This window comes from Amblyomma maculatum, chromosome 3 (assembly GCF_055883805.1).
Source record: "Amblyomma maculatum isolate TAMU_Amacu chromosome 3, ASM5588380v1, whole genome shotgun sequence".
NCBI classification, from domain to species: domain Eukaryota; kingdom Metazoa; phylum Arthropoda; class Arachnida; order Ixodida; family Ixodidae; genus Amblyomma; species Amblyomma maculatum.
In genome coordinates, this window is record NC_139346.1 from 95,837,987 (window position 1) to 95,865,408 (window position 27,422).

The 27,422-nt window shown below is 43.9% G+C and overlaps 3 protein-coding genes across 8 annotated transcripts in view; all 3 read right to left on the reverse strand.

Moving 5' to 3' along the window:
- LOC146195374 (caspase-2-like) overlaps window positions 1-9,908 on the reverse strand; it is a 109,392-nt gene extending 99,484 nt beyond the window's left edge. Inside the window, exon 1 of one of the 2 annotated variants that reach the window (XR_014706005.1) lies at window positions 9,821-9,908. Coding sequence is in view for 1 of the 2 variants with exons in the window: in XM_084597804.1 (XP_084453930.1) it covers window positions 9,821-9,838 (18 nt within the window). In the remaining variant the exon portion in view is untranslated. The remainder of the gene's footprint in view (window positions 1-9,820) is intronic. The other variant, XM_084597804.1, reaches the window with a different exon arrangement.
- Window positions 9,909-12,173: 2,265 nt separating this feature from the next.
- On the reverse strand, window positions 12,174-17,175 carry LOC146195377 (uncharacterized). Of its 2 annotated transcripts, none has more exons than XR_014706006.1 (3): window positions 16,691-17,172; window positions 14,113-14,359; window positions 12,174-13,081 (listed from the first exon to the last, which is right to left on the reverse strand). XR_014706006.1 is itself a non-coding variant. In XM_084597809.1 (3 exons), exons 1-3 carry the CDS (start codon window positions 16,898-16,900, stop codon window positions 12,879-12,881), a joined length of 597 nt encoding a protein of 198 aa, XP_084453935.1. In that variant the 5' UTR covers window positions 16,901-17,175; the 3' UTR covers window positions 12,179-12,878. The 2 variants fall into 2 exon arrangements, 1 of the variants encoding a protein (XP_084453935.1); XM_084597809.1 differs by having other exon boundaries at window positions 12,179-13,018; window positions 16,691-17,175.
- Window positions 17,176-20,001: 2,826 nt separating this feature from the next.
- Window positions 20,002-27,422, reverse strand: part of LOC146195378 (caspase-2-like) — a 40,268-nt gene continuing 32,847 nt past the window's right edge. For 2 of the 4 annotated variants that reach the window (XM_084597805.1, XM_084597806.1), the window contains exon 6: window positions 20,002-27,060. In XM_084597805.1, coding sequence (XP_084453931.1) covers window positions 26,660-27,060 — 401 coding nt within the window. In that variant the 3' untranslated portion in view covers window positions 20,002-26,659. The remainder of the gene's footprint in view (window positions 27,061-27,422) is intronic. The other 2 variants (XM_084597807.1, XM_084597808.1) reach the window with 2 other exon arrangements.

The window sequence follows — 27,422 nt, forward strand, 5'->3', positions numbered from 1 at the left end:
TCAATGTAATTTACTCAACCCGATAACAGAAAGCAGTGTCCCGAACGTCATCAGCACGGTAGGGGCATGCACCAAAATCTGCGTGCAGAAACTCTTCTCGCTTCCAGAAAATCTAGAGGATGTGTAGATTCGCATCGCACTACGTTCTTGCGGCAGAGCGGCATCAATTACGGTTCTGCACTGGGCGATAACGTAATGGAGCGGATGAGAGCATCGGATCCAAATATTGCGTTTACGCCGGCTGATGGTATGACAGTCCGTAAAGTTCTCCACCTTTTCACTGCTTGTGGGATACAATCTTGTTTTATTTCTCCGAAGGCCTTCTGCTCTGTTTACAATGCCGCAAAGTAGGCCATACCCATCGCCATTGTCGTACTCCACATTGTCATGTCTGCCGACGTTTTCAATAATGTGGTGACGAAGAATGCGTCGTTTGCTACCAAAACAAGCTGCAGGATTACCGAGAACATGACGACATTATTTCGACGTGCGGATCCCAACATGTCTGAAGACAGAAAGCTGCGCCATCTGATCATCATCATCATCAGCCTGACTATACCCACTGCAGGGTGAAGGCCTTTCCCATATTTCTCCACTTAACCCGGTTCTGTGCTAGCTGCATCCACTTCACCTCCGCGAACTTCTAATCTCGTCCGCCCTCCTAACTTTCGGCCGCCCCCTGCTACGCTTTCCTTCTCTTGGAATCCAGTTCGTTACCTTAAGCGACCATCGGTTATCCTCTCTTCGCACTACATGTCCTGCCCATGCCCATTTCTTCTTCTTACCTTCCACTAGAATGTCGCTAACTTGAGTTATTTCTCTGATCCACTCAGCACGTTTCCTATCTCTTAATGTTACCCCTACCATTTTTCGTTCCACAGTCCTCTGGGTTGTCCTCAACTTAAGTAGAACTCTCTTGGTTAGCCTCCACGCTTCAGCCCCATAGGTGAGTACAGGTAAGATGCAACTGTTGTATACTTTCTTCTTGAGTGATACCGGTAAGCTGCTAGTCATAATCTGCGAGTGGTTGCCAAATGCGCTCCATCCCAGACTTATTCGTCTTGTTATCTCCTTTTCATGGTCCGGATCTGAGGTTACTAGCTGTCCTAAGTGGAAATATTCGCCTCCTACTTCCATTGCTTCGCTACCTAACGTAAACTGCTGTTCCTTCCCAAGGCTGTTGAACATTACCTTAGTCTTCTGCGTATTGATTTTCAAGCCTCCGTTAGTTATCCGACTCCTAATCTCTGGAAGCGTTCACGATACGCTGGGTTGCATTTGAATTCTGGTTTGCACCGAAACTCATGACCAATTCACCAACGCCAAACGAAGTTTATCCGCAGAACGTGAACTATGTTTGAACGCGTTCCTTACTGCCTAAATAGGAAACAAAGAATCGGCAATCCTATTTTTCTGTTTTGCTTGGTCTATGCAAGTATGCATTATAGGCGAATCTGACTGCTCTACTCGATCAGCTATATAATGTAGCGTTGTTCCCCTTGAGAATCATTGTTGCCAACTATACCTGGTAATAACCTCTTTGCAGTGTCTTCAATGACATATCCGCCATCGTTAATTTCATTCTGGACATCTGAACAACTACGGCCTATTGCATTGCCTCATTGACCGTGCAATGAAGGTAGAAGTTTAGAAGTATATATCGGATTTTGTGTATGCAGCAAAAATGTAGGGTATCGGCGTAAATATGATGACTATATCAGCCAAACACTTGTTAATAGTGCAATCGAGCTATGGTGTGTCAACCGTCAAGTGCAGCGAGCAACAACTAGCAGATTTGCACTGCGAAAAGGACAACTGGCTTCAGAAGAAGTGTCGCTGAGCACCGTGGCTGCATCGTGTCCAGTAAGATTTCGAACTACTTGTGTAGTCCGCGCCCACACAGCGGCCATCAAACACTTGAAGAAGAGCATAAAGGCCAAACAACCCGTGCGTAGCAAGAAGATCGTCAAGGACGCAGCCCTCCGGGTAGGAGCTGCAGATATATCTATATTTAACATCCCGTCACGTGCAACCCGAAGCCACACTTACGCAAATTTTAATTTACCCATGAAAAGAAACGTTTATGGTGAGCGTATGCTGCAGTTTACGGGCGTCAAAATCTGGAATTCTCTACCCTGTGACGTAAAGCTTGCCAAGAACTTTTACATTGCAATAAAAGAATACTACCTTAAAATGAATGAAACACTTTGAGTCCAAACTTGCATTTGCCTACTGTAACTTTACATTGTTCGCCTGGTATTACCCATGTAACCCCTACATATACCTGTATTTTATCTGATGCGTTATTTCTCCGCGACATGTGACATTATGTATTGTTACAGTGTGGTGACATTATGCATTCATCTTTCTTTGCTTTAATTCATGTATAAGTTCTACGCGCTTTTGTTTGATTTGTGAGGTTTTAGTTTATATTTTCTTCTCTTCATTGGTAGTTTTACGAATGTATAAGCGATAACTAACTTTCTTATGTTTACTGTAAACTTAACTGCTTCTGATGTCTCTAACTTTGACGATTGGGTGCCTGCAACCTATGAACTTTTTCCATTGGACCCTTTACTAGCCGCTGGCTATGGGTCCAAGCAGTGTCTGCCTATTTTCCTGTAGCGCACCAAAAACAATAAAAAAATGCCGACGCAGCCTTTCTGTTAGGCCTACTGAGGCTCCGCGGAGCCTTAGCGCTGATAAGATGACAAGCATGGGGACGCCAATGGACCCTCCGGTAGTCTCTGTGACTTCTACAAGTACAAAGACAAGCTGAGGTAACGAGCCTTTACCTGGAGCTAGCACGTGGCCACAGAGCAACGTAGACATTACCTCGAATACGAGGACAACGCTCGGGCAGCTACCCGAGCTAAAAGATACACATCAGGCTATGGATGTGCAACAGGAAGTCGTCACTAAGACCTCTCAACACACACCCCGGATGGTCAAACTACCTGGGCCGCCAGTCAACGCACCACCGGCAAAGAACCACCTTGCCTCTGATAAGCTAGCTTCTGTTTATCCAACACCGGCCTTGTAGCAATCGTTCAGAGTGTATATCAGGCCAACAGCGCAGTTTGATATCACAAAGATACCCACCAGAGCTATACAGAGAGTAATAGACGCAGCGCTTGGTACCACATGTTACCAGGGGTTTGTAAGCCACAGGGCATCTAATACTGTCACAGTACATTTAGTCACACTTGAGGATGCACGCAAAATGAGCACAGTAACACAGATTCCAATCACGACAGAGGAGTATCTTCCTGTTCAGACGCATTTAGCGTCTGGTCCAAACACTCAGCGATGTGTCGTCTATGACCTAGACCTACAAGATTCCCCGGAGACGGGGGCCAGAGACCTCATATCAGGAACACCTACTGTGTTAGCCGCACGTCGTATGGGGAACAGAGGTACTTTTCTGATCACCATACAGAGACCAAGTACTCTTCCGGACAGTTTTTACTACAACGGCCGGATAGTGTGACCCAAAACGTACAAACCTAGACCGGTGCACTATGCAGAACGTTTGTCCATATGGAGTTAACCTCGAATATATAACTGAATCTGGAGAAGTACAATTTAAATGGGGCCTGTGCAAATCTGATGATCACGATATCACTTCCTCTCAGGGTCCGACAAAAAAGCGAAAGCTCGAGTTAGCAAGGGCTGGACGACGGAGACAATGTGCACCGTTAGTGGTTAAAAACAGATTTGCAGTTCTGGCTGAACAGCTGTTTGATGATCCCCCTGAAGAAGAAGAGCCTATTGCGGTGATTGCACAGAACAGTGCATATTTTGCTTCTACGCTGAAGAATGGACGACGCACAAAACGGAGCACAGTGGCATTCACTGCTGATAGTTTTCCGAGACTGCACAAGCAAGCAGGATGCAATAGAAAAAGAAATTGCGATGCTTTCAGCACCAATTGCACTTCTGCGACAAAAGAAAGCAAGTATAGACCAACGCCGCAATGAGAGTTCAGAAAAACAGAAAGAAAAGCTTGCAGGCAGTAAAACAGCAAGGTTAGTGGATGCTTAGAATTGTAAACCTGCCGCTAACACACCAATATGGGAGGCGGTACTGGACACACTTGCGCAACTGACACACCTCATTCAGAGCAGCTTACATAATGGATAGAAGTAGCCGAAACAAGTGGCAACAGATTAAGCAATGGAACTGCAGAGGACTCTCTAATAAAGTTGGGGAAATAGACAAAGGTATTGTAGGCAAACTGCATTCATGAGCTTGCTTGCTATAGGAACACAATAGGTTATATTCAATAACAGGATATATAGGGCACCAGTGTCTTTCTATCCCTAATAAACCAGCAAGAGCAGAGGCTGAAACGCCTGGAAAAGCTGCCATCTATATTAGGGCCAACATGCCCCAAACGCCACTTGACTTGAGCAAGTGGTGCAACACTCAGCAGGAAGTAGTTGCTGTACTCACACATCCAAACAAAGCGCCCCTTATAATAGTGTCCGTGTATGCTCGGCCAGGAAACAGAGTACTTTATCTTGGTTGGGTTAAGCATATTCGCCATTCATACCCTGGAATTGCGATACTAATCGGTGCATATTTTAACGCTCCGCACCCTGTAGGGGGATATGATTATGATTCTAAAAGGGGTAATCAAGTTCATACTACCTTCACAAAAATGAAATTTACATTACTAAATCATCCAGGAGTCGCAACACTACCTGCAACACGAACACGCTCATCAGACTTGACGTGGTGGAACGGCCCTGGTGCACCACAATGGCAGGCGGAATTAGATGCATGGGGTAGTGACCATGTCCCCATTAGTATTGGTCTTAATTTGGGATATATGAAGAAAACTGGAAAGAAAGCTTCTGTTACACACTGCGATGGTGTACGGCAGGATACTCGAACTGATCCAGTTAGCCCGAATACTTTTGTTACCACCCTTCAAACGGAACTCAAGGGTCAGGCCATTACAACTACAGTGAACGCAGATCCGCCAACTCTCCCCCTGCACCTACTAAAACTTTGGGCACGCCGAAAATGAGCCGAGATTCAGGCTGGTCGCCATCCTGAAGACGTGCAAAGAACAATTGAGGCAAACAGAGTGACGGCACAGACGTGCCGATATGAAAAACTGCTGGCTCATAGGAGATGGGATGAATGGTGCAGTCGTTTGGGCTCAGGAACGGCCAACAAGGCCCTCTGGAGGACTTTCCATAGCATGGAAAAGAGGCGGCAGGTTAAAGAACATTGCGGAAAGTATTAGACTCGCATTACAGCTTACACCAGAGGCGTTTGCAGATCAGGCTGCTGCCCTTTTCTTCCCGAACCGTGCACATTATCCGGCGCCTTCACCGACAGTGGATGCGGTTGATAAAACAGGAATGACATCACCATTTATCAAATTGGAGTTATTGGCTGCTATAGAAGACGCGAATGGTAAAACTGCGCCTGGAAATGACGATATTCCTTATGAAGTCTTCAAGAATTTAGAAGGAGTCGCAGTTGACAGCTTGTTGGATGTGGTAAATGAGGTATGACAAGGAGGAGACATTCCATTCGGTTGGAAACACTCGGTAGTGGTAACAATACCAAAGGCTGGGAAACCTCCCAAAAGCCTGGAATTTTTGCGGCCTATCTCGCTAACACCCACAATTTTCAAGATCTATGAAAAGATGATAGCCACCCGCCTGTCATGGTGGTTGGACAGTAATAAATATATCATGCTCGACAAATTTGGTTCGGAACAAACCTTAGCACATAAACTGGACTGGCTATGCTGGCTGAAGAGGTCATACACGTGTCGCCTTATAGCTACCTAGTGCGCACTGTAGTGGCAACCGACGTGGTGAAGGCATACAACAACGTGTTACATGCCAAAATTCTTAGCAACATGGAATGTATGGGCATTCCCTTGCAGTTCATAAAAGCAGTACATAATCTGCTTAAAGACAGGACATTTTCTATCCGGATAAACGGAAACCAAATTGGCAATTACACCTCGAACAGAGGCGTGCCACAAGGGTCAGTGTTAGCACCTTTACTATTTAATATTGCACTGATCCCATTGGCGTAGATATTAGCTAAAATACCAGAAGTATGGTTCATGTTATACGCAGATGATGTCACGATTTGGTCTGTTCATAAACAACTTGAGAGAGAGAATCGGTACCTGCAAGCGGCTTTAAATACCACAGATGAGTACGTCCAAGATGCAGGTCTTGTATTGTCACCTCAAACGTCCAGTTACATTCATGTTGCCAACAAGAATGGAAGAAAACAATTGGCAACGCAAACAGTCACCCTAAAGATTGGAAGTCAGGCATTGAAAGAGGTGGACGAGTTGAGAGTTCTTGGCCTAGCAATTCACAAATCCGGCAAAGGAACACAATGGCTTCATAAGGTGAAAAAAGTAGCTGCGAGTTCCTTAAACCTAATAAAACGCATTTCGTCTAAGGGAGGAGGAGCTCGAGCGGACATGGCGAGACGTTTTGTACAATCGATGTTACAGCCGAGGATACTATACCAGGCCCAATTCCAAAGACTCACGAGGTGGCAGTGGGAGAAATTGGAAACAATAAAGAGAAATACAATGCGCACTATCACGGCCTTACCAAACTTTACCCCTATCCCTATTCTCCAAGAGTTTGCACAGATAAATACGTTGACATAATTAATTGAACAACAAGAGGCAACAAGGGATATGAAGCGAAAGTACGTTACGCCCATAGCATCCTTGTACGACGAAGTGGCAGTTCGAACACCACCAATGGCTCACCCCCCTCCGTGGGAATTCACGACAATTACGACAAACAAGACCACTCGGATTCGTCGCAAAGAAAAGCTGGCATCTCGACCTCTATAGTTGATGCACTTCCAGGTACCTGCATTGAATGTACGGACGCATCAATTATAGAAAATGGCGTTAGAACAGCAGCTACTAGTCCAACACACAGCAAACTAAAGGTACATAAAGAATATGTTTCAGAATACGCGGACCCACTAGTAAGGGAACTCTATGCAATCCACGATGCTATGGAGGCGATAAATAGAGTCCATAACAGAAGCTCACATCTATACAGCCTCCTTAGCCGCCATAAAACAACTGAACAAAGTGACAAAGACGCTATGTGTTACCCAGGAAATCCACGCACTCAATAAAAATACAAAGATACAGATCTAGATATATTGGTCACAAGACCATGCTGAGAACAATGAGCAGAGAAAAGTTCACCACCTCACACATGAAGTTCCAAACACTAATGCGCCCCCCATCAGGCTCCCTTATGATGCCCGCTCCGCTGTTCCCATCTTAGCATCCTCTTTAAGGAAAAGTACACGTGCTCTCAATCCCCGGGTACATTCCCCCTTCCTGATAACTTAACGAGATTAGAGGAGGCTTCCTTAGAAGGATAAGAGCTGGGGCGGCCCCTACCCCGTCGGTAACATGCCGATGGGAATCTCAAGCAGACATCGGACCAACCACGTGCCCGAAGTGTTCCACACCAGCTTCAGAAGTGGATGTTCGCCACCTGCTGTAGACTTGTGCAGGGACAAGGGAGTCAAGGACACAGATTCTGCGCGAAGTGGTACTAACCGCAACAAGGGAAGAGGAATTTTCTAAATGACTCACCGAAAACGATAAGAGCTGGAGCTTGCTCCGGTTCCTCACGGAAAATAATTTACATCAGTTTTTATAATGTGTCTTATGTCAAGCTTGCGTAAAAAAAACTACTGGCTGCACAGGGACGCTAATAAATATCATGACCGAGAGAGTCTGACTGAGTACTCTGTCCAGCCAAAAGGAAAAATAGCGGCCAAATCTAAGAGCAAAGTCTCCTCTGAACGATGAGCTGGTCATGATAGCAGGGTAACATGCCAATTTCTTTGGCTCGAGGAACACAAAAGGTGGACGGCGGATGTCCAGCTGTCAAAAGATTCGAACAGTACCTGAACTGGCGGCCACCGATAAGCCGTTATACGAGGTTACTTATTTATTAATACTGCAAAGTCACTTGACTCCAAGTACGGGTGGACAAAAATACCATAATATACAAAGGACCTACATACAGACAAATGAAACGTGCATACACATGTTATATTACCCACATACGTATTGTTCGACACATTACAAATATTGACACACTCGAGGCCCTCATATTAGCAAGAAAGGTTTCCCACTTTTGGGAAATCCACTACACACTTCGGAAGGTTGTCCTTTTTGCAACTGTGTTGTCGCAAACAGTATTTACATGTATTGCTATGGGCCCAATTCTCTTTAATAATTTTTTTCATTCTTAAAAAGTCTGCGCGGGAAGCGTGGTATAGTACTCATGGCTATTGATTTTGAGTAGACGGTAGGAAACACTTTGTTAGTATTATGCCTCTGTTTGCGCCACTGCGTCACCCAACTCGCCTCCGAGACGAGGAGCATCTATGGGCAATCACAGACATTAGTGTTTAGCTTTACGAGCAATATTATAACGTCGCACTTTCGACTTTCAGTGCCGGCGTTCCTTCATTTATTGATGCCTGGAAAATACTCAAGGAGGGACCGCATAAGAACCGATACAAACACAGAATTCGACATCTATTATCATTGTTAAATCAAAGCCGTTCAGACTTGCGGTTTGCGATTTTCATGTAGGCTTTTGCTCTACCATGGCTTTAAGACAGTATCTAATTAGGACGGCGGTCAACTATGAGCCACCACAAACACTGAGGTCAACTTCTATGACTGATGTTATTCAAAGTAACCGGCGAAAGTAGATTTGCGAGTGCCCTTTAGACCTTTACTACCTAAATGAAATGACCATCACCTACAAGCCATAACATATATTCTAGTTTAAATTCTTATTTCATGTTATTCTACACTGGTGGTCCCCGCCCTGGCTTACCCTGCCGTCCTTGTCTCCACTGATCTCTTTCTAAGCTTTAAGTACGTGACTTTTAAACGCTCTTACGCGAACATCGGCGACCTACGCAGTCGCAAATGTACACCCCAACAATAGTCATCTGATGCCGCGGTCACCGCTCCCATTCCTGACCCGCATCTGGAAAAACATTAAGAAGGCAGTAAGGCTCTGTGTAAAAAAAAAAAAAAACACGGTACTTTTCGGGTGATGAATATCGTACCTGTACTACTCTGACGTACGACCATATAGGCTACTGAATTTACATACGACTCTTACCTATTTGCTGTAGAATGATTTTGTCTGCGCGTAAAAAGCAGTTAATTTACTTACTAAACAAGATACATTATCGTGATGAATTGTACGAAAAGGTAAATTTCAAATATTTGGTGTGCTCTCCACCCTCTGTGCACGCTACTGCTGAAGCTTGACAGGCGTGACCTTCATTCTTGCTTTCACGTTATTTTCATCGACAATCTCTGCCTCAAGTACATCCCATATCATTTTAGTTGCGACTGTGACAAGAGCAGTTTTTATCGTAAGAAATAAAGAAAATAATTCAAACCATTTTTGCTAATATTCTATTATTGCGCGAAAGGGTGTTACTCGCTTTTTCTGTCTCTTAGAATTCTGTAGTTAATTTCACCAATTCGCTCTCTTGTACTTCGAGTGGCTGCATGGCTGCAGCGACATCCTGCGGGACAACGGCAACTGATTACTAACAGATGCTACGCATAGCAGCGCGCTACTGTGCAGTTATTGCTGTGCATCGTAGCTATTAATCTGCTGGCCAACCATAGCTGCTCCACAGGCAGGCATGACAAGGATTTTGGTCTGGGTAGTATCCTCCGGATTAGTGCTTTTCCACCAAACAAATGCCGTGTATAAGTGAGAAAGAATAATGAGAAAGAACTTACTTTTTTGTCGTCCTGCATCAGCACGGTAGCTGCCGTAAGCTGCAGTTCTCTGCCTTCCAGCCAGGCCTTACACTCAACTGCAATAAATTTAAGGCTAGTTCACGTTCACATAGAAAAGCATAACTGATTTTTAGCAAACAGGCTATTAACTAATCAGAAACATTTGCGTCCTTTATCTGAAGTAGCAGTCAGACACAGAGTAGTAAATGGCAAAACTCCTTTTCCTGCTCCGGGGTGATATCTGCAGCCGCATGACCATGTCCTGTGTCGACATTCTTTTATGGACGTAGACATCTGTTTCTTCCATGTCCCCAAAATATTCGAAAAAATTTCAACAAGTTGGTATATGTTAAGGTGAAATCAGAGCACATCACTCTTGCCCACAACACTTCTTACCATATCAACTTTGATAATGTATTTCTCTCACTAACACATAGAGACTACTTAAGGTGCTGAAGGTCTGAAGTTAAATACTGGTAGAAAACATGTTCAATGTTCATAAATGTCCATGTGCATAGAAAAATGTTTTGTCCCCACAGAGCCAACAACTATATATGCAGGGTTTCCGCTGTAAAAATTGAAATTTGCCGTGGTCCAATTGAATAATGCAGCAGTGACAAGTGAAATTTGACTCGCTACATTAAGTGTTTGCTGGAATGCGACCTATAAAACATATCATTTTACACGGCAGCGTATACAGCTTGTTCTCTCCAAACATCATTGTCGTCTCCGCGCCTATGTTCGAGAAAAACACGTAAAAATGCACGTGACATGCATCGAAATTATGACGCTACATTTTATTCCGCAGCCTTCACTGTGGTGCCATACCACTTCGCTTTTCATTTAGCATTCACCTGGTAGTCACGCTCGAGGTTATTTTGGGGTAGGAATTGGAACCCACGAATTATGCAAATCAATGGTATGTTCTCCATTGTAAGTGCAAGTGTCTACCGAAAAAACAGAGGGACAGATATTCCGCCTTCCTTTCCCCCAAAACCAAACGTGAACTGTGCGACCTCAGTGCCCTTTAAAGATGCCCAGGTGGTTGAAATTAGTCCCTAGCCATCCACTACGGATCCTCTCTCTCTCTCTCGACACTTTCACTCCCACCTTCCTTCCTTCCCTTATGGCGCAGGTCAGGTTTCCACCGAACAAGTGTGACAGACACTGCACCTTTCCTTTCTTGTGAGCCAATTATTAACTAAACATGTTTAACATTGCCAAATTTTGTTGCCATCATTCAATGCCATTATTTTCCAGAATGAAAAGGCAGTGTTAAAGACGCTATCGCATCTACTTTTCGCGGAGCTTAGTCGTTCTAATTTTTGTTATGGTCCCCTTTCAAGACTGTGCATCTTGTAAAAAGCCCATGACCTTCGACGCAAATAAAGAAACAAAGTTAGTTTTAAAGTTTCTGGGAACAATGTTTTAAGAAAGCTAAAAATTGTATCAAATTGTTAGCATCACTGTAATCGTAGAAACTATCTGCGATTTTGAGATGAGGGAATTTGTTTGGTCAATTGTGTCTGAATTTGCAATGTATAATGTTCAATGCGTTGGCCTTTCATATAGAAATACACATATAGCATTTTGACAAAACGCTTATGCTGACGTTACGGTGAGTCGCTTCAACCGGGTCGGGGAGCGGGGGGTTTTACAAATTGTCTAGCTCCACTCTTTTCCACTACTGTGAAATATTTTGCTGGTGCCCACCTGTTCATCACTGGTGCTACTGACATTCGACTATTGAGCTTTTACAAAACTGACATGTATCATGGTCCCTAATTCTCGCGTAACTGGTCCACCTTTTAATGATAAGTAAAAGCGAAAAGCCCCTTTTAGAGCATAGAGCTGAACGCAGAACAAACCTTAATTTTGTCACCGATTTTTCAATCAGAGAACTACTCTCTGTAATGGCACTCTCAGTACTCCATGGCGGGAATTATGAAATTATATTTTGACTCGGGCTAGCGCTGCAAGTTAGTTTTTTTTTGTCGCTAAAATACTGATTTCTTATCGACGGAGTAGTTTCCGAGGCGCACAACATTATTGCCGAGGCGGCCCCACTCGAACATAGGGTCGATGCGGGTTCTGCCCTTAGTGGGAACCACAGGCACTAGACCACTAACGCCGATGACACTGTCGCTGCAGGTAACTCTAAATCGCGAAAGCCTCGTTCGCATCCTTTTGTAAAGCTAAACACGACCATGCTATTTCAGAAGTGTTGCCTACGTCACCGCCAAGCACGTATTGGCTGTGTAACAGCTGCAACAGTACCAAAAAAAAAGAACTTTTGGTGGCATACTCGCATGTTATACAGATGCAGCTACATACATGAAAAGACGAAGCAGAATAAATCAACTGTCGCAAAGCGCCCCGGTGCTAAAATGCCCTGAAATCTGTACTCTGGTATGAGGTACACAAGCACGTATTAAGAAAGGCACGTAAGAACGGTTCAGCGTATTTGTCCAATCTCGAGAATCCGGCAGAACGCTAAACACCGTCAATAACTACCTACCGTCAATTAGTTCATAAGGAATTGTGCCATCTGTTTTACCCTTGCAAGCCTAAAGAAGGTTGAGGAGATGTCAGTCGAGAAGAATCTTAATCACCGTTCACTTTCTTGTTCAGACGTTTGTACCAATGTTCCTAGTGAACAAGTCTCCTCCCCTCCCTCCCGGTGCAGGATACAGTTTACGGTCTGCAACCGAGCTTCAGCAAAATATTCATAACATTCCAAATTGTTGAGTCGTAGACCATAAAGACCGATTAATACCAATGAAGTCCAACAACTTTTCTTCTGCTCAGCTACATCACTGCACTGGCATGGTCACCAACTTCATCGCAAAAGCTCGGTTGAGGACTCGCATCCAAATCCATGCCCTCCAGAGTACACGGTCGTAACCTGCACTCACCGACTTGTTACCAAATTTGCCTCTAAAATTTTCTATGAAAGCAAATGACAAAGATCTTGTGCTCCCCAACGTGACTTCAACTACCTTTGTTGTAGCTGCTGATCAGGAGGAGGAGGAAGATAAACATTTATTATTTGAGAAAGTCAGGCAGGCGGCAGCTTCGGCACTAGATGGCCAGGAGCCCTTGAGCTCTGGCGACCTGGGTTGCACGCTCGATAGCCAGCAGTTAGATTACCAGGTCCGAGCTGAGCGTAGCGGCCTCCCACTGCTCGCAGGTGGAGAGCTGCAGATCCCGCGGAGGGGAGTCTCGTGAGCACGCCCATAGTATGTGGTGTACCTTGGCCCTCTGGTGGCATAAGTTACAGTAAGATGTGTATAATGCAGGGTATGCATGGGCGTAGATGACTGGATTTGGAAAGGAATGGTCTGTAATTTTCGCCAGCTGACCTCCTGTCTCTTAGTAAGATATTTGTATCCCGGAGGGTATAGGGTATGTATTTGATGGAAGTGTAGTGTAATTGCTTGACAGGAAACCATACGATCATTCGCCGACCTCATTAGGGGTCGTCCCGTCACCCGGCTAACGAGTCCTCGGACGAAATTGTGGGCGGCCTCATTAGCAGGAAGGAAGGAATGTGAAATAACCACATATTGTCACCGTCAAATAGCGAAAGCAGCTAAGATTGCTTTACTGAAACGTTACGTGACACGTGGAAAGCAGCAGGAACTCAAGATTTATCACTGGCCACTAGCGCAAATAAGGCGCGAACAACTGTCACGATTTAGTCTGGCCATGTGACGGCGCCACGAAAATAATTAGAAATGGTGCAGTAGCATCAACCATCCTTAGGCCGGCCGACAAAAAGTTGACGTCACAGTTGTTTCTTGATTACGTTCAGGCGAGGGGCGAGCGTATGTTGTGCCCTGTATTCAGCCCACGTCTCAAAAAGAGTGAATACGATTAGCTACATTTATGTCTTCCGTAATCTATGTGCGTGCTTCCAGACGAATTCCTGATACTGTGCATTAGATGGCTAACGCATCAATGTCACTTACCTTCTCTTAGTGTGTCCTAACACTCTGGATACCTTGAATATTGTGTGAGCTATCTTGCCAAGTAAAAATTGATATTATTACCATTTAAATGCAACTAAACACTCTATAAGGCCTACAGTAACTAACGAGTTTTAAAACTGCATATTTATTTTCCCACAAACAAGGCATTATCTCTTAAAAAGCATATCTTGAAAGCAGTTTGTTTATTTCCGTTACGAATACGCGTAAAGATTTGTTTTAGTGAATGCAGCATTATGATAAAGCAGCGATCGACATGTAGTGGTTACTCTTCATGTAGAAAAAGGTTTCGTTGAGGCTTACATGAGGCGTTGATCCAGTGACAGTGTCTCAAGGGTGTGTAATCGTAAGCCGTCAGCTCGCCAATTGCGCCGCAGGAAAAAGGCAGAGGGGGAGGCGGTGGCTCTTGTGGGGCATCTCTCTCAAAATTGGAGAAAATGCAGTACATCTTCTTCTCTTGCAGCACGCTTAGGAAGCACTTGTAGGCAAGAGGTCCCTTCTGGTAGAGACGTTGCAGCACGCACAGGTTGCATATTTCAAGTGGACTTCTCTGTAAGAAGATGGATGCACTGTATGAGAAAGCAGCGAACTAAAATTGAGGGGGAGCCTCAGTTTGCAATCCAAAGTTTCGACAAAGACAAGTCCGCTTGTCTTAACGCTGCCTTGCGAACTCAGACTCCCTTTCAGCCTTTGCTCGTTTCACATCACATCTTCATTTCGCCTACAGGAATGAAAGAGGATTTCTCTCATGTTTGTCTGTGAAAGTCATTCATTGGCTGATTTACCCACAGCGCCACTTACGAGCAATGACGCTTGTCATAATTAAACATAATAAAAGGCTTGAAATTTATTTCAGCTACCTAGAGCTCATCATTTTCACCGAACGAACTAAGTCCAATGCAGAAAAAATGGCTCTCCTAATAATCATGGTTTTTGCCACGATTAGTTGGCCCTTATTCTCATTCGTAAACATGACACTCACAAATCTACTTGAGCACATGCATCTCAGAGAAATTCAAGGTGCATGTGAATCCACTCTCCACAAAAAGACGGCTGCGGTAGCCGGAATCTGAGGCACAGCAGCATACCGCTACAAAATTACCCCTTTCAGCGAATAAGAAGAGGGGGCGGGGGAAGAACATGCACAAATTGTTTTGGAAACTGAAAGCTTAGTATCTTTCCTTCGAATGTACCTGTTCTGTGGCATGAATATAGACTGCAATACATCAGACTTCGCATTCTTCACTGACTGACGCAAAATAAGAAATAACGAAGCATGAGCTCAGGTATGAAGTCTCGCGGCTGTAGCATACGGCCACTAGGCGTTCGCGTGAACCAAGTTGAAAAACGGAAACCGAAGCGCCATACTTTCATACATATCGGTAAAAGCACTTTCATTTCACTAATTTATTAATCTTGGAAAACCTGCCTTAAAAACCATGTCTTGATTTAACCAATATTTAGTAGTCGATGCGCTTAAATTAACATATATGGCAGTATTTTTGCCATATTTATTCCCCTTTAATTTACTCTTCTCAGACCTTGGTCAATATAAAAAATTACCGACCAGTACCAACGTTTCACTCTTCCACAATATTATGCGTTCCAATGTATTCTTGAAATCCAGCCACACTGTTGCGAAACATGCACGTAGGTATCACCCTGACTCCCAGCTCTGTTGTGCACACTGAGCAGCAGCCTTCATTCATTAGTGTTTGTTATTTAAATAAGACTTCCGTAACAACAATTTCACTGATATTTTTATGTCCACGCCTAAATGACAGCTACATTGCAATAACAGTACTCTCTAAGGTAGTCTAAGGCATCAGTACAACATAGAATTTTTGTTAGTCACGCAAAAAATGTAATTAAACTGACAACAGATGAATATCTATAAAGCGGAAAAATATACTAACTGCTCACATTTCGCTCATTCCACTACATCACTAATAGTTATGCTAATATGCACCGAAAATCAATACTCTGAGAGTAATATTGATTTCATATGTCCTTATTTAAACACAGAGTGAAAGACGACGGATAGTTGCTTGCGGCACACCCAAGTACACAAAGTGAAAGTTGATAGTCTGCGCGTGCTTGGGTCGCAAGTTTTGCTTCGCCGTCCTTGTCTTTTTTCACTCAGACGTGGGTACAAAAGGCGAGCCAGCAAGTCAGACTTGCTTTAATAAATTAATTGCATCATAATACCGATAGCACAAACAGCAAAACTATCAAACCTTTACGTGCTAGGCAACGGTGAACAATACCCGCGGCCGATGAAGGTGAAGCGCCGGCCGCACTTCCACGCGCGCTCTTCCGAGTCGGACCGTACAAAGACGAAACCGCGAAACATGGTGCACGACCGCTCAATGGAGTGCGCCTCCAGTGAGTGGCCGTGCATGGAGCTCCCACACATAGCATATTTTGCCACATCAAATTTGGAGCTCAGAGAATGCCACAAGTGTGAAGCGCATCTGCTTGTAACCTTATCTGTAAAGTGTAGCTCGATCACTTAGAAAATTATACCCGAGGTCACGTCCGTCACATCTTATGCTTGACGTTCTGATTTCTGGTGTACAGCTAAGCGCTTATCTCGAATATACTGAATGTGCACTATCATTACGACATAATCAAGGTGGCCGTGAGTGCCATCCCTAAGCTCTATTGTACTCGCAGAACAGCGCATCTCGTAGTAGCTAATTTGCGTTACTCAAACTATAGAGCTATCTTTATTGTTAACCGCTGACTACAGCAAAAGAAACCCTAAGTTTTATTTCAGTTAGTTTTGACGGCGTTATGCATAGAACGGTCCAATACAGATCCTACAATCTTGCCGTCTTTCTATTCAAACACATGAATACTGAAATAAACACTAGCTCACCTGAATCACGTCGATATCCGATGCCTCGAAAACACCTCTCTGCTCCAATGCCGGCAATATTTCTTTGAGGAACACAACACCCGTCATATAGCCATCTTTTGAATCGTAGTCGTGTGCGCACAAGCTCCAACGAGATGCGGAATTCTTAGTAGTATTTATCATATTCCATATATTCAGCACTATGTCTACAAGCCAGCCAATTCGTTTCATTTGTTTTACCGGTGCCGAGAACCAATAACCAAACGGAACGCGCAAGTCAAATCACGCCTCGCCTAGCCCTACCACCGAAGATTTAATACAACTCAGACTAGAGCAAGACGACGGCTGCGCTCCCTTGTGAACCCTCTCCACTCTTTTGCTTATTGTATTCGTAGCCATATATGGTACTCCTCGCATACTACAGCTTCGTACAGCCAGCGCCCTCTAATTTTAGGCACAGCTGACGAAATGATAAAAATATATCACAAGTACGCTTTAATAGCCTTTATATTCCTTAAATTTTACAACTGTAAGGAAAAAAATGCTAATACGTTTTTTTATCAACTTTATTACTTTATTAAATATTATTAAATATAATTATAGAGTTTTTATGCGAGTAAAACAAAAATAAATAATTGGAGTACTATCATGGCGTTACGCGAGTGTAGGGAAACCTCCTCGCCGAAATTTACTCCCCTGTTTACCCCAACGGTCAATAAACATATGATATAGCGATCGGTGTGGCGCTACTGTTCATACTCGTTTCTGTATTATGTGGAAAACGATTTCCCCTGGTTCTCCTTATAGTCGTTCATCAATTCATTCATAAACTTTTATTCATGAGGATGACCTGAAGCCTAGAGGGTTTTCCCACCGCGGAAGTTAATTTAGCTATCACGAGATGGCGCCAGATTAGATGGTTCCTGAAGCTCTGGGGTTTAGAGACACCTGTAGCCGGCTGAATAAACCGGTGGTAGAAGCTAGCAAAAAACGACTGGAAGATTGGTGGCTTAAAAGCAGAGAGGTGACATAATGTTAGTAATGTAGAAACAAAAATTTAATAAATAGAATGATGGTATAGTTAACCAATCTAAAACAATAATTAAGATATAGAGAGAAAAATGAGCAAGATAGCTACTTTTACCACCCCGTTTCAACTTATATTCCATCTTCCATCCATCCATCTATCGACGTCTAACTATCGAGGGATGGCGCCAGCGTCGCGGCAGCGCGAGCGCCACCCTTGGTTTTGTCAATGCGCACGCGGGCAAAGCCTAGCCTCTTCGGCGAGAGAACTCGGCGCGAGTGGACGCACCCTCACGCGACTCCTTTCACCGACGAGGCGAAGGCGTCGCGAGACTTTTTCCGCCAGCTCACCCTGTGCAGCCTCGGATCTTATCTCCTGCCCTAGCGTGAGCTAACACTCACCCAGAGCCCTGCTGGTGTGTCGGACGACCTAGATTCATTAGTGTCTTTTATTGCTAGCTGGCGTTGGTGTTAATGCTGCAATAAATGTCTGTTTGTTAGCACATATTGTTCCTTTGTTCCCAAGGAACGCCCTGCAGTGGTCGGCGTGCGCTCGGTAGTGCAGGCGATCACTGGGTTGGGTCGTTGGTTTGGTCTGCCAGCCGCGACTAAGCGGAGTAAACGTTTTTGTCCCCTTGTAAACCCGCATCATTATAACTTGAGTTAAAAAGCAAGGTGCCTTTTGTGCCACATTTTGTATAAAAAAATGTTTTGAAATAGAACTCCAATATCACATCGCTCTTAATTCCAACTGTTTCCTTTATAATCTACTTATCAAAGCGGCCAATATATATCTATAACCAGAAGCAAATCATTAAAAATTCGCTTATTGGAAAATATTACTGCGCATTGCCTCCTTACCCAATCATAAAGTTTTTTTCAACTTGCCCAGAATGTTTGTGCATTCAAGTTTCAGGAATTTCCTGAGCTTGTTTCCCTTATCATGCCGTAATAATTTTTTTCCTCATAATTTTAACACTTAAACATCTTGCATTGAATTAGCTCTCGCAGAACACCTTTAAAAGAAGCCGACTTCAAAACTGCTGCACAAGTCACGAAACCCGGGTGTGGCTCAGAAAAAAAGTTCCTGTTTATGACCTGGGTGCACATGTGGTCCCAGCTCCACCTTTAGCTGTAAGGCAAACATAATTGAAGAAATTATTTATTATATGATTTGTTGTTCACACACACAAAAAAAAAACAGTAAAACAGTCATGGCTGCTTAAGTGCGTCTGTCAAATGAGATATAGCTCCGGCATTTAGTTGCAAGCCTTGGTTGCACACTGCGAGATATCCGAGGGCGGCTGTTGGCTTTCAATTAGTTGTATATTAACTATTCGGCGACATTTTGTTTGCGTACTGAGCTCTTCTCTTTACATGTGCGATTTGCTCACATCGTACTAAACCTAGTTTTTGTCATGGATTTTACCTTGCCCCTCTGAAGCTTTTGATGTGTCCAGCCACGAGAAAATTATGATATGCTAAGAAACGACTTTGGATACGATTAATACAACGGTTCTACTAACAGTGTCCTGCGCACTGATAACAGTGTATGGTATGATCTGCTCATGCAGAACAGCTAGAACTGCAGTGTAGGCAATATGAATTTTCCCCTACGGCAGGTAATTTCGATGCCTGCTAATATTAGGCAAAGAAACAGGAGGAGGAGGAGGAAAGGCAGGGAGGTTAACCAGTAAAAGCAACCGGTTTGCTACCCTGCACTGAGGGAAGGGGAAGTAAACAGGTTGCTTTTACTGGAAGAGGAAGCAAAATGTAGGCCATAAAGTTGCAGACGAAACATTGCAGCACTAACTGTCTGCAGAGTGTCATACTAGAGTTAAATTCGCGCCCTTTGGCTGGGTAGTCAAAGTTGGACGCCAAAAGGTTTAACGCTTACACTCTAAACAGAAAACATTGCTGAGCTTGCCTCCCGAAGATAGATAATCAACTTTCTCAGACAAGTAATCGGTCTCACATGTTGCACAGCAATGTCATAGAAAATACGTCTCATTCAAGAACAATTTATTTGACTGACCAAATACACAAAAAGCAGAGGAGCTTGAATGTGTAAGTTTAAGAAGCCTTTTTTTTATACCGCAACATTCTCTAGACAATGACCTACCATCATCCCCTATAATAAAGGATTCATTTCGCTCTTTGCGTCTTCTTTTTTCATGTTTTTGTCATTTCCATGTACAAACCACGTCCTTAAGGTCACAAGAATTGATGGTCGGTGGACGTTGCTCTCTGTGGTTCGTCGCTGAAGCAGTTTCAGCCATCTTCCTTGTCACCATACAACTACACGATCAATCAGTCAAGAGCTTTATTTTTCACTGGTAAAAAAGTTACCGAGGAAAAAATGCTGTTTTGTTTGCACTTTGACGAAGCTCCAGCCGCCTGTGCAGACACTTCAACGGCTGAATGACAGTAGGCAAAGAGTCTACGACGCCCAAGTGCAAGCCAGACATACATACAGTGAAATCATGATGTCTGTAGAGTGCGGACATGCTACTGTCAGAAATGAGGTTTCTGGCAGCACATGCCTACAGAAAAGAAGAGTGACAGAAAGAGCACTTCTCTCTCGTGTGATCATGTCATTGTGCCTTCCTTTGAGTAGCATGAAGCAACTAGCTTAGAGCAAGTACTTCTACTCAGCTGTATCCATCGTTTAAGCGCTGAAATCCCGTAGGGCAGGATTTGCTTTTGTGGCTTCGAAGCTGATTTTGTTTACTTCACAAGCAACTTTTTTAATGAATGGCTAATGAAATATCTAACAGAATTACGCCGCAGATATGTCTCCTCCAGATGCCTGAACTCTCTCGAAAATGTGCAGGTAACACTTGGGAAATATCTTCCAAGTTGGAATTCAATGCCCACACCCCATAGACCTTGATAAGAATGTGAAAGCGGCTATGAACTTTTCGCAGCGCTGACTAATGTGAATTTTTCTTGGTTGTCCTACTGGCAGCCTTGGGATGGTTGTAGTAGCGGAAGTAGCGGTAGTAATATAGGGAATAAGTTTCGCAATTTATAGATTAGAATAAACATGGACAGCTATCACTACTTCACACACACTGGAGGTAAAAAAGGCACAAATTTTAACTATTGAAAACTAGACAGGCATTCACCCTCCTACTGAATTCTTTTAACTAGCTGCCCTCCTTCGATGCGATTGTATTCCGCATCGAGCATCCTGCTTTTGTGGTGGCCAAGTGGTGGCTATATGCAGGTCTGTAAAACTAGCAACAGGATAACTTTGGCAAGTTCCACTCAACATAGCTATAAAACCTGATCTTTCGTGCTTCCTTAACCCTGGTCTACAAGATCACTGAAGTCGACTTTGCCAACCTAATAACCATTCAAACGTGCTGCATCTTATCATAAACAGCAGTCTGACTGCGCCCACCGCACGGCAAATGCCTCTTTTCAACTCTTTAATAACCCCGGCCCTGCAATAAGTGTGACGCGTTTTTGCGGACTCACAGAGCTTCCATTATGCTTTACAGTGGTTTTTTTTCTCTTTCGCACATTCGAGTCTGATAAGCCGATACTTATTACCATAAATGTTGTAAAAATAGCACAAGAAAAGGATAAGTACAAAGAATACATTTAAGTCGGCATTTTGTTTTTCCCTTTTAGGAATGACAGGCATCAGAAAGGAAAACTCAGGCTTCCAAATTAAGCTTGCTTTGGTGCAAGCATCTAGAAAACGATGAAAGTACAAGCCTCACACAAACTGGACAAACCTGTAAGGCATGAGACGGGGGGAGGGGATGCCCGCTATATTATTGTAGCGCTCTTGATGTCACGTCGTAAAGCAACGCTACTGCGACCAAACAACTGTACACCCAAGCCAGACAGCAACTCCGCCACCACACACTCCTTCGTCCTCTTACACTCTCAGCTCCTCTTCTTCCTCCATCTAGTCTGTAACAATATCTACCTCCTTATCCGGGATCTGATGGTGTGTTCCTGGGAAGGGACTCAAAAGCTTGCTGTGAGAGTTTAAATCAACATGGGTGGCTCTTAAGCCGCTGTTGCCTCGAGTGGCCGTGGCGGGGACTGTGAAGCCTTAACCGGGCACGATGCGTGGGTGCGGCATGCTCCTGCGTTAGTCGGAAATGCTGTCCGACCTACAGGAGTACGGAAGACAGAGATGCCTCAGTTGCGGCGGGGCCAGAAATTGAGCCTTGGCGATGACTCAGCGACTTCCGATTTCGGGATACCGAGCAAAACGTTTCATGCGCTTTTTAGGTCTTGGATGGACGTGTTTTGGCTCGGCCTCGGGCAAGCCGCTGTAGAGAAATGTTCATGAACGAAATCGTCATTTATATGAGGGCTCGATGTGTAACATGAGCCTCGGATAAACTGGGTTTTTATTGCTCCTCCAATAAATAAACAGAGCAGTCCCCGGGAAACGATGAAGGCGAGCACGGCACTAGTCTGAAAGGTAATGAAGAGTGGAAAGCGAAGCTGAGGCCTGCTATTTTCATCCTTCTGTTAGTGCTAGTCTTGCTAAACCAGGGTGGTTGTAATGAAGACCACAATGTGGGTTTCCAATACATAGACGGTAGGTCGTGGCTTGAGAAACCATAGCCAGCATTAGCACAAGTCGGTAAGACAAAATTGACAGAGTCAATTTTTCGCTTATGGCACGGCGTGCAAGTAGCAAAACTCGATGACTTTGCGGCAGCTCCCAAAGAGCGCAGCATGATAGTTTCCTTCGGGAATTGTCGCTTCTGCAACTCAGGACGGTTTAACCAATGTGACAAACAAGAAGACAGTCGTGGTCATCCGCAACAAGCTCGAATCATCAGAAGCCAAGGCCTGAAATTGAGCTGACATAAAATAGCCATTAAAGATCATCTTCAATACTGTAGCGTATTTCATGTCAAACGTGGTCTTGGGAAAATGTTCGGCTCTTGCAAAACTGGTGCACCATGGGGCAAAGTGTTTAGCGAGCTATAAACTTCTTTACGAAAGCTGGGCTCTTGGGAAGAGCTCCGGACTTCGTTTATCGTTTTATGGCAGGAAGAATATGCTCGGTGGGATATCAGCTTATTCATTGAAGCGGTTGAGAAAACGTAGGCCTTGGCCTAGGGTTATGGCAAGAGTGGGAGGGTGACTGGCTGCAAACCTTTTTATGAATGCTGTGCTTTGAGAAAGAGGTCCGGCCCACGCCTACTGTTTTATTTCAGGGGCACAGCGTTCGACTAGATGCAAAGGTTTTACCAAAATTGTGCTCTTGGCATGCGGTACAGATCTGGCCTGCAGGAGGACAATGTTTGGCCGGTTAAGAACATCATTGCCTAGGCTATATTCTTGGGAGGAGGCCCGACCCTAGCCTACCTTTCTATTGCAGCCGGTCAATATTTGGCGGGCTAAAGGTTCCTTTAGGGAAGCTGTTCTTATGAAAATGATTCTGGCCCTGGCTATCGGGTACTGCAAAGGGACACTGTTTGACGGGCTGCTTACTTCCTACCAAAGCTGCACCTTTGACGTCTAGCATTTCCCTCGCATTTCTGAGATGCTGGGCTCGGTCCTCAGTAGCACCTTTTGTAGAATTGACAAGATTTCCTCCTCCTTGTTGTCGGCCACTTTACGCCAAAGTGCCTGGAAAAGCGTTTTAGCTATCAAATGTAAATACGCGGAAATTCAATATTGTCCTCACTGGAATCTGCCTTTCGAGGTAAAGCCAAGTGCTTCTTTTTCAATAAGACGATGATAGTTAATGAGGCAAAAGCAGCTTTCGCGAAAGAAAGCCACAGAGCCGGAAGTTTTTGTTGTTTATCATAACCTGTGGTCAAAGATCTAATTTACAAGAGCTTTGCCTGAAGACATTCAACACAGCCGAGGGGAAATGTTTTACCTCATTGTATTACTGACGGGTATGCTGTAGCACTGGAGATGGAAATTCAACACAGCCGAGGGGAAATGTTTTATCTCATTGTAATACTGACGGATACGCTGTAGCACTGGACAGGGAATTTTTTGTTCGGAAGAGATACTTAAATTGCGAGTCCGTCTCGGCGCTAAAAGCGTTATTTTGTGCGCAAAGCCAAGGACACCATAGTTAACACGTATGGCTTAAGCGAGTAAACCATATATTTTACCACAGTCGCAAATTTCCCATGCTTGAGAGCAAACTTCGAACATTTAGAACGTCACTGTTGCTGAGAGATATAAGCAGCAGCAGCAGCCTGACTATACCCAATGCAGGGCGACGGCATCTCCCATTTCTTCCAATTAACCCGGTCCTGCACTAGCTGCATCCACTTGACCCCTGCTAACTTCATAATCTCATCCACCCACCTAATTTTCTGGCGCCCCATGCTACGCTCATTTCCCCTAGGAATCCACTTCATTACTCTTAGAGATCATCGGTTATCTTCTCTTCGAACTACATGTCCTGCCCATGCCCATTACTTGTCTTTAATTTCGACTAGAATATCAGTACCTTGAGTTACTTCCCTGACCCACTCTGAACGCTTTCTCTTTTAACGTTACACCTACCAGTTTCCGTTCCATGGCCCGCTGCGTTGTCATCAACTTAAATCGAATCCTTTTCGTTATCCTCCATGCTTAAGCCTCGTAGGTCAGTACCGGTAGGATGCAACTGATACATACTTTCCCCTTGAGTGATACCGGTAAGCTTATTGTCATAAAGCTTGAGTACCTTCCAAATGCGCTTCATCGCAATTTAATGCTCCTAGTTATTTGCCTTTAGTGGTCCGGATCTGCGGTGATTATGTCCTAAGCAGGCATATTGGTCTACCACTTCCAACGCTTGGCTACCTAATTTAAACGCCTGTTCCTTTACCAAGCTGTTAAGCGTGAGCATAGTCTTCTACATATTGATTGTAAGGCCTACTTTTCTGCTTCTCCTGTCTAGATCATTTATCATTAGTTGCAGTTGATCGCCTGAGTTACTTAACACGGCAATGCGCTCTGCGAATCGCAGATTATGGGATATTCTTATCGATCCTGATGTCTAACTGCTCTCATTTAATGTCTTTGAATACACTCTCTAAGCCAGCTGTAAAAAGCAGTAGGCAGATCGTGTCCCCTTGCCTAACACCTTTCTTAAGATGAATTTTATCGCTTTCTTTACGCACAACTATGGTTGCTGTGCAGTACTATAGATATCTTCCAATATTTTCACATATGGCTCACCTACACCCTGATCTCGCATTGCCTGCATGACCGCTGAGGTATCGCACGAATGAAATGCTTTTTTGTAGTCAATGAACGCTACGTATAGGGGCTGGTTATATTCCGAGCGCGTTTCTATTACCTGGCTTATGTGTGGATATGATCATTGGTAAAATTCCCTTCCAGAAATCCTGGTTGATCCTTTGGTTGATTAAAATCTACGGTTGTCGTGATCCTATTAGCGATTACCTTGGTAAATACCTTCTATGTAACTGATAGTAAGCTGACTGGTCTGTGGTTTTTCAAGTCCTTAGCGTCACCTTTCTTATGAATTACATTAATGTTAGCGTTCTTCCATGATTCTGGTATTTTAGATATCTTGAAGCATTGTAAGCATTGGTGGCCAGTTTTCTTAGCTTCAACAAATCTGTAGTTACCTGATCCTCCCAGCTCCTTTCTGCCTTTTCATAGCTTCCAAGGCTTTCTTAACCTCGTCCTTCGTTACTGGCGATACGTCTGCTTGCTCTTCATTACAGCCAATTTCATTTTTGTCCTTACTACTATGACCACTGTAGAGGTCCGTATAGAACTCCTCAGCTACCTTGATTATCTTGTCTATGTTAGTAATGACATTGGCCTGCTTGACCCTCAGTGCATACATCTGATTTTAGCCAACGCCTAATTTCCTGTTTATCACTTTTAGGGTACTTTTGAGAGATCTCATGGCTTTAGAAAAGGTCCAATCAAACTATTTAAGAACATGCCGAATTGCACGAATACACCCTTGCCTTTTATTTTGATATTTACATATCCGCAGCATTCTAATAAAGCAAGCAAAGCACCACGTACATGCTAACATATGCAACTCTTCAACCAGGTTATCAACAAACCAAATTATCTTTCCGTACCACACAATATATTTCCTTCTGCATGGCAGTTATAACACGCGCTCTCACATTCGATGTGCAAACGTGTTCCTCGCAGTATAAAAAAAATCATCTGACTTTGGCTCAGCCACTTCGAGGCAGCAATACTGGAACCAAACCGCACTCGCGTTTGATGGTGGAAAAACATTTTCTGGCTGGACACTGCTACCACCACTGGTATATACCAGTGGTGGTATATACCAGTGGTGGACACTGCTACATACATGCCAATAAACAAGCTGCTGGAGGAATGCAAAGTACTTGAGTACATTATGGCTTGTGTATTCGTCTTCATAATTGGGTTAACCTTATAGGCCTGACTTCCTATATGTGCGACAGCTCAATTTTGCGCATATATGCTCGGATATTTTAATTTTTGAAATCCTGCGCCCACTAGCATAGCTTGTAAAACCTCTAAAGTTTCTCTCGTATGTTCTGTTGTGTTTGTTGAGTTAGTGCCTTAGTACCTTGCGTGGGTCCAGAACGATGCGTCACTCCTTTCAGTACGCATTCAGCTATCGGCTACAATGGTTCTGCGAAGAAGGTGCAAAAGATTTACGTATCGTATTAATAAGACTGTGTGTAATGAGAAAGAACTTAAAAGTTGCCTTCAAACGCTTAATGCTTTACTGCACGTAATTACTATAAAGTGTATTTGCCTAGTATCCGATATCTATTTCCAGCTCAAAAGTCGGTGTTGAGAAAAATAGTTAGGATTCCAAAATGACCCCTCTGAATCCTGATTTTTTAGCATGTATAGGTGATCCCGTTTCAGAGGATTTTTCTCATTTCACATCGCGCAGCTGCGTGCCGCGAAACGTAAAAGGCGGGCATAAGAGCATCAAATTTATATTACATTATAAACACAATAATTACTTTAGGGCGGTTATAAACCTCGGTGATCTGGATTGGACGCATCGCAAAGCCCAGGGTTGAAATATAGCTTCTTCACCCAGCCTATGTACTCGATGTTCGGTGTTTGCCTACCACCGTCATGAGAACTCCGTTCCATCACTTTACTTTGGACAAGGTGCATAAGCTTTTCCAAGTGCATTGTGGAGGCATGTTCACTGAAGACAGTGTAAACAGCGGACAGAAACCATGAGCCAATCACCATGTCCTTGAGTGCAGTATAACCAGGAACAGTAGCATAAGCAATAAACATGTCTGACCACAGTGAACGCCTGCACCAGCCAACAGTTCGTGAGTCATCAGATGAACACGTAATCCTCAAATCACCATTTCTTGTGTCATGCCGCATCAAACTCTCTCCTTCGTGAAGATTTCCTGCATAAAGAGAGAACAACGCGTCGAAAAACTTTAGCAAGTTTGTCTTACAAATGTTCAAAGCACCATGCACGGATCTCGAACACATACATTTGTGTACAGGGCACCGAAATGTCGGTTACACAGGATTTCTGCGAACATTCTTTATTCATCGACTACGTTATTCTTTTCGTCCTTCGCAGGCCGATCAAAGAGAAACTTGCACATTTTACTTCCCTGTGTATAACCTTCATCATATTATCGCAATATGAAAACCCAGTGATACAATCGTTGAGCTGTGTCAGACGCTTAATCCTCTACATCACCCAAATCATAGCATTAGTCGTACTTTGTTTTATTTCTAAAGCAATACTACACCAGGT

Coding starts and splice junctions, on each gene's coding strand:
- LOC146195377 (XM_084597809.1), bottom strand. CDS start 16,900: ATGAAACGAATTGGCTGGCTTGTAGACATAGTGCTGAATATATGGAAT. Junction 14,360..16,690: donor CGGATATCGACGTGATTCAG/GTGAGCTAGTGT, acceptor ATCTTCTTACAG/AGAAGTCCACTTGAAATATG. Junction 13,019..14,112: donor TCACTGGATCAACGCCTCAT/GTAAGCCTCAAC, acceptor CGGGATCTGCAG/CTCTCCACCTGCGAGCAGTG.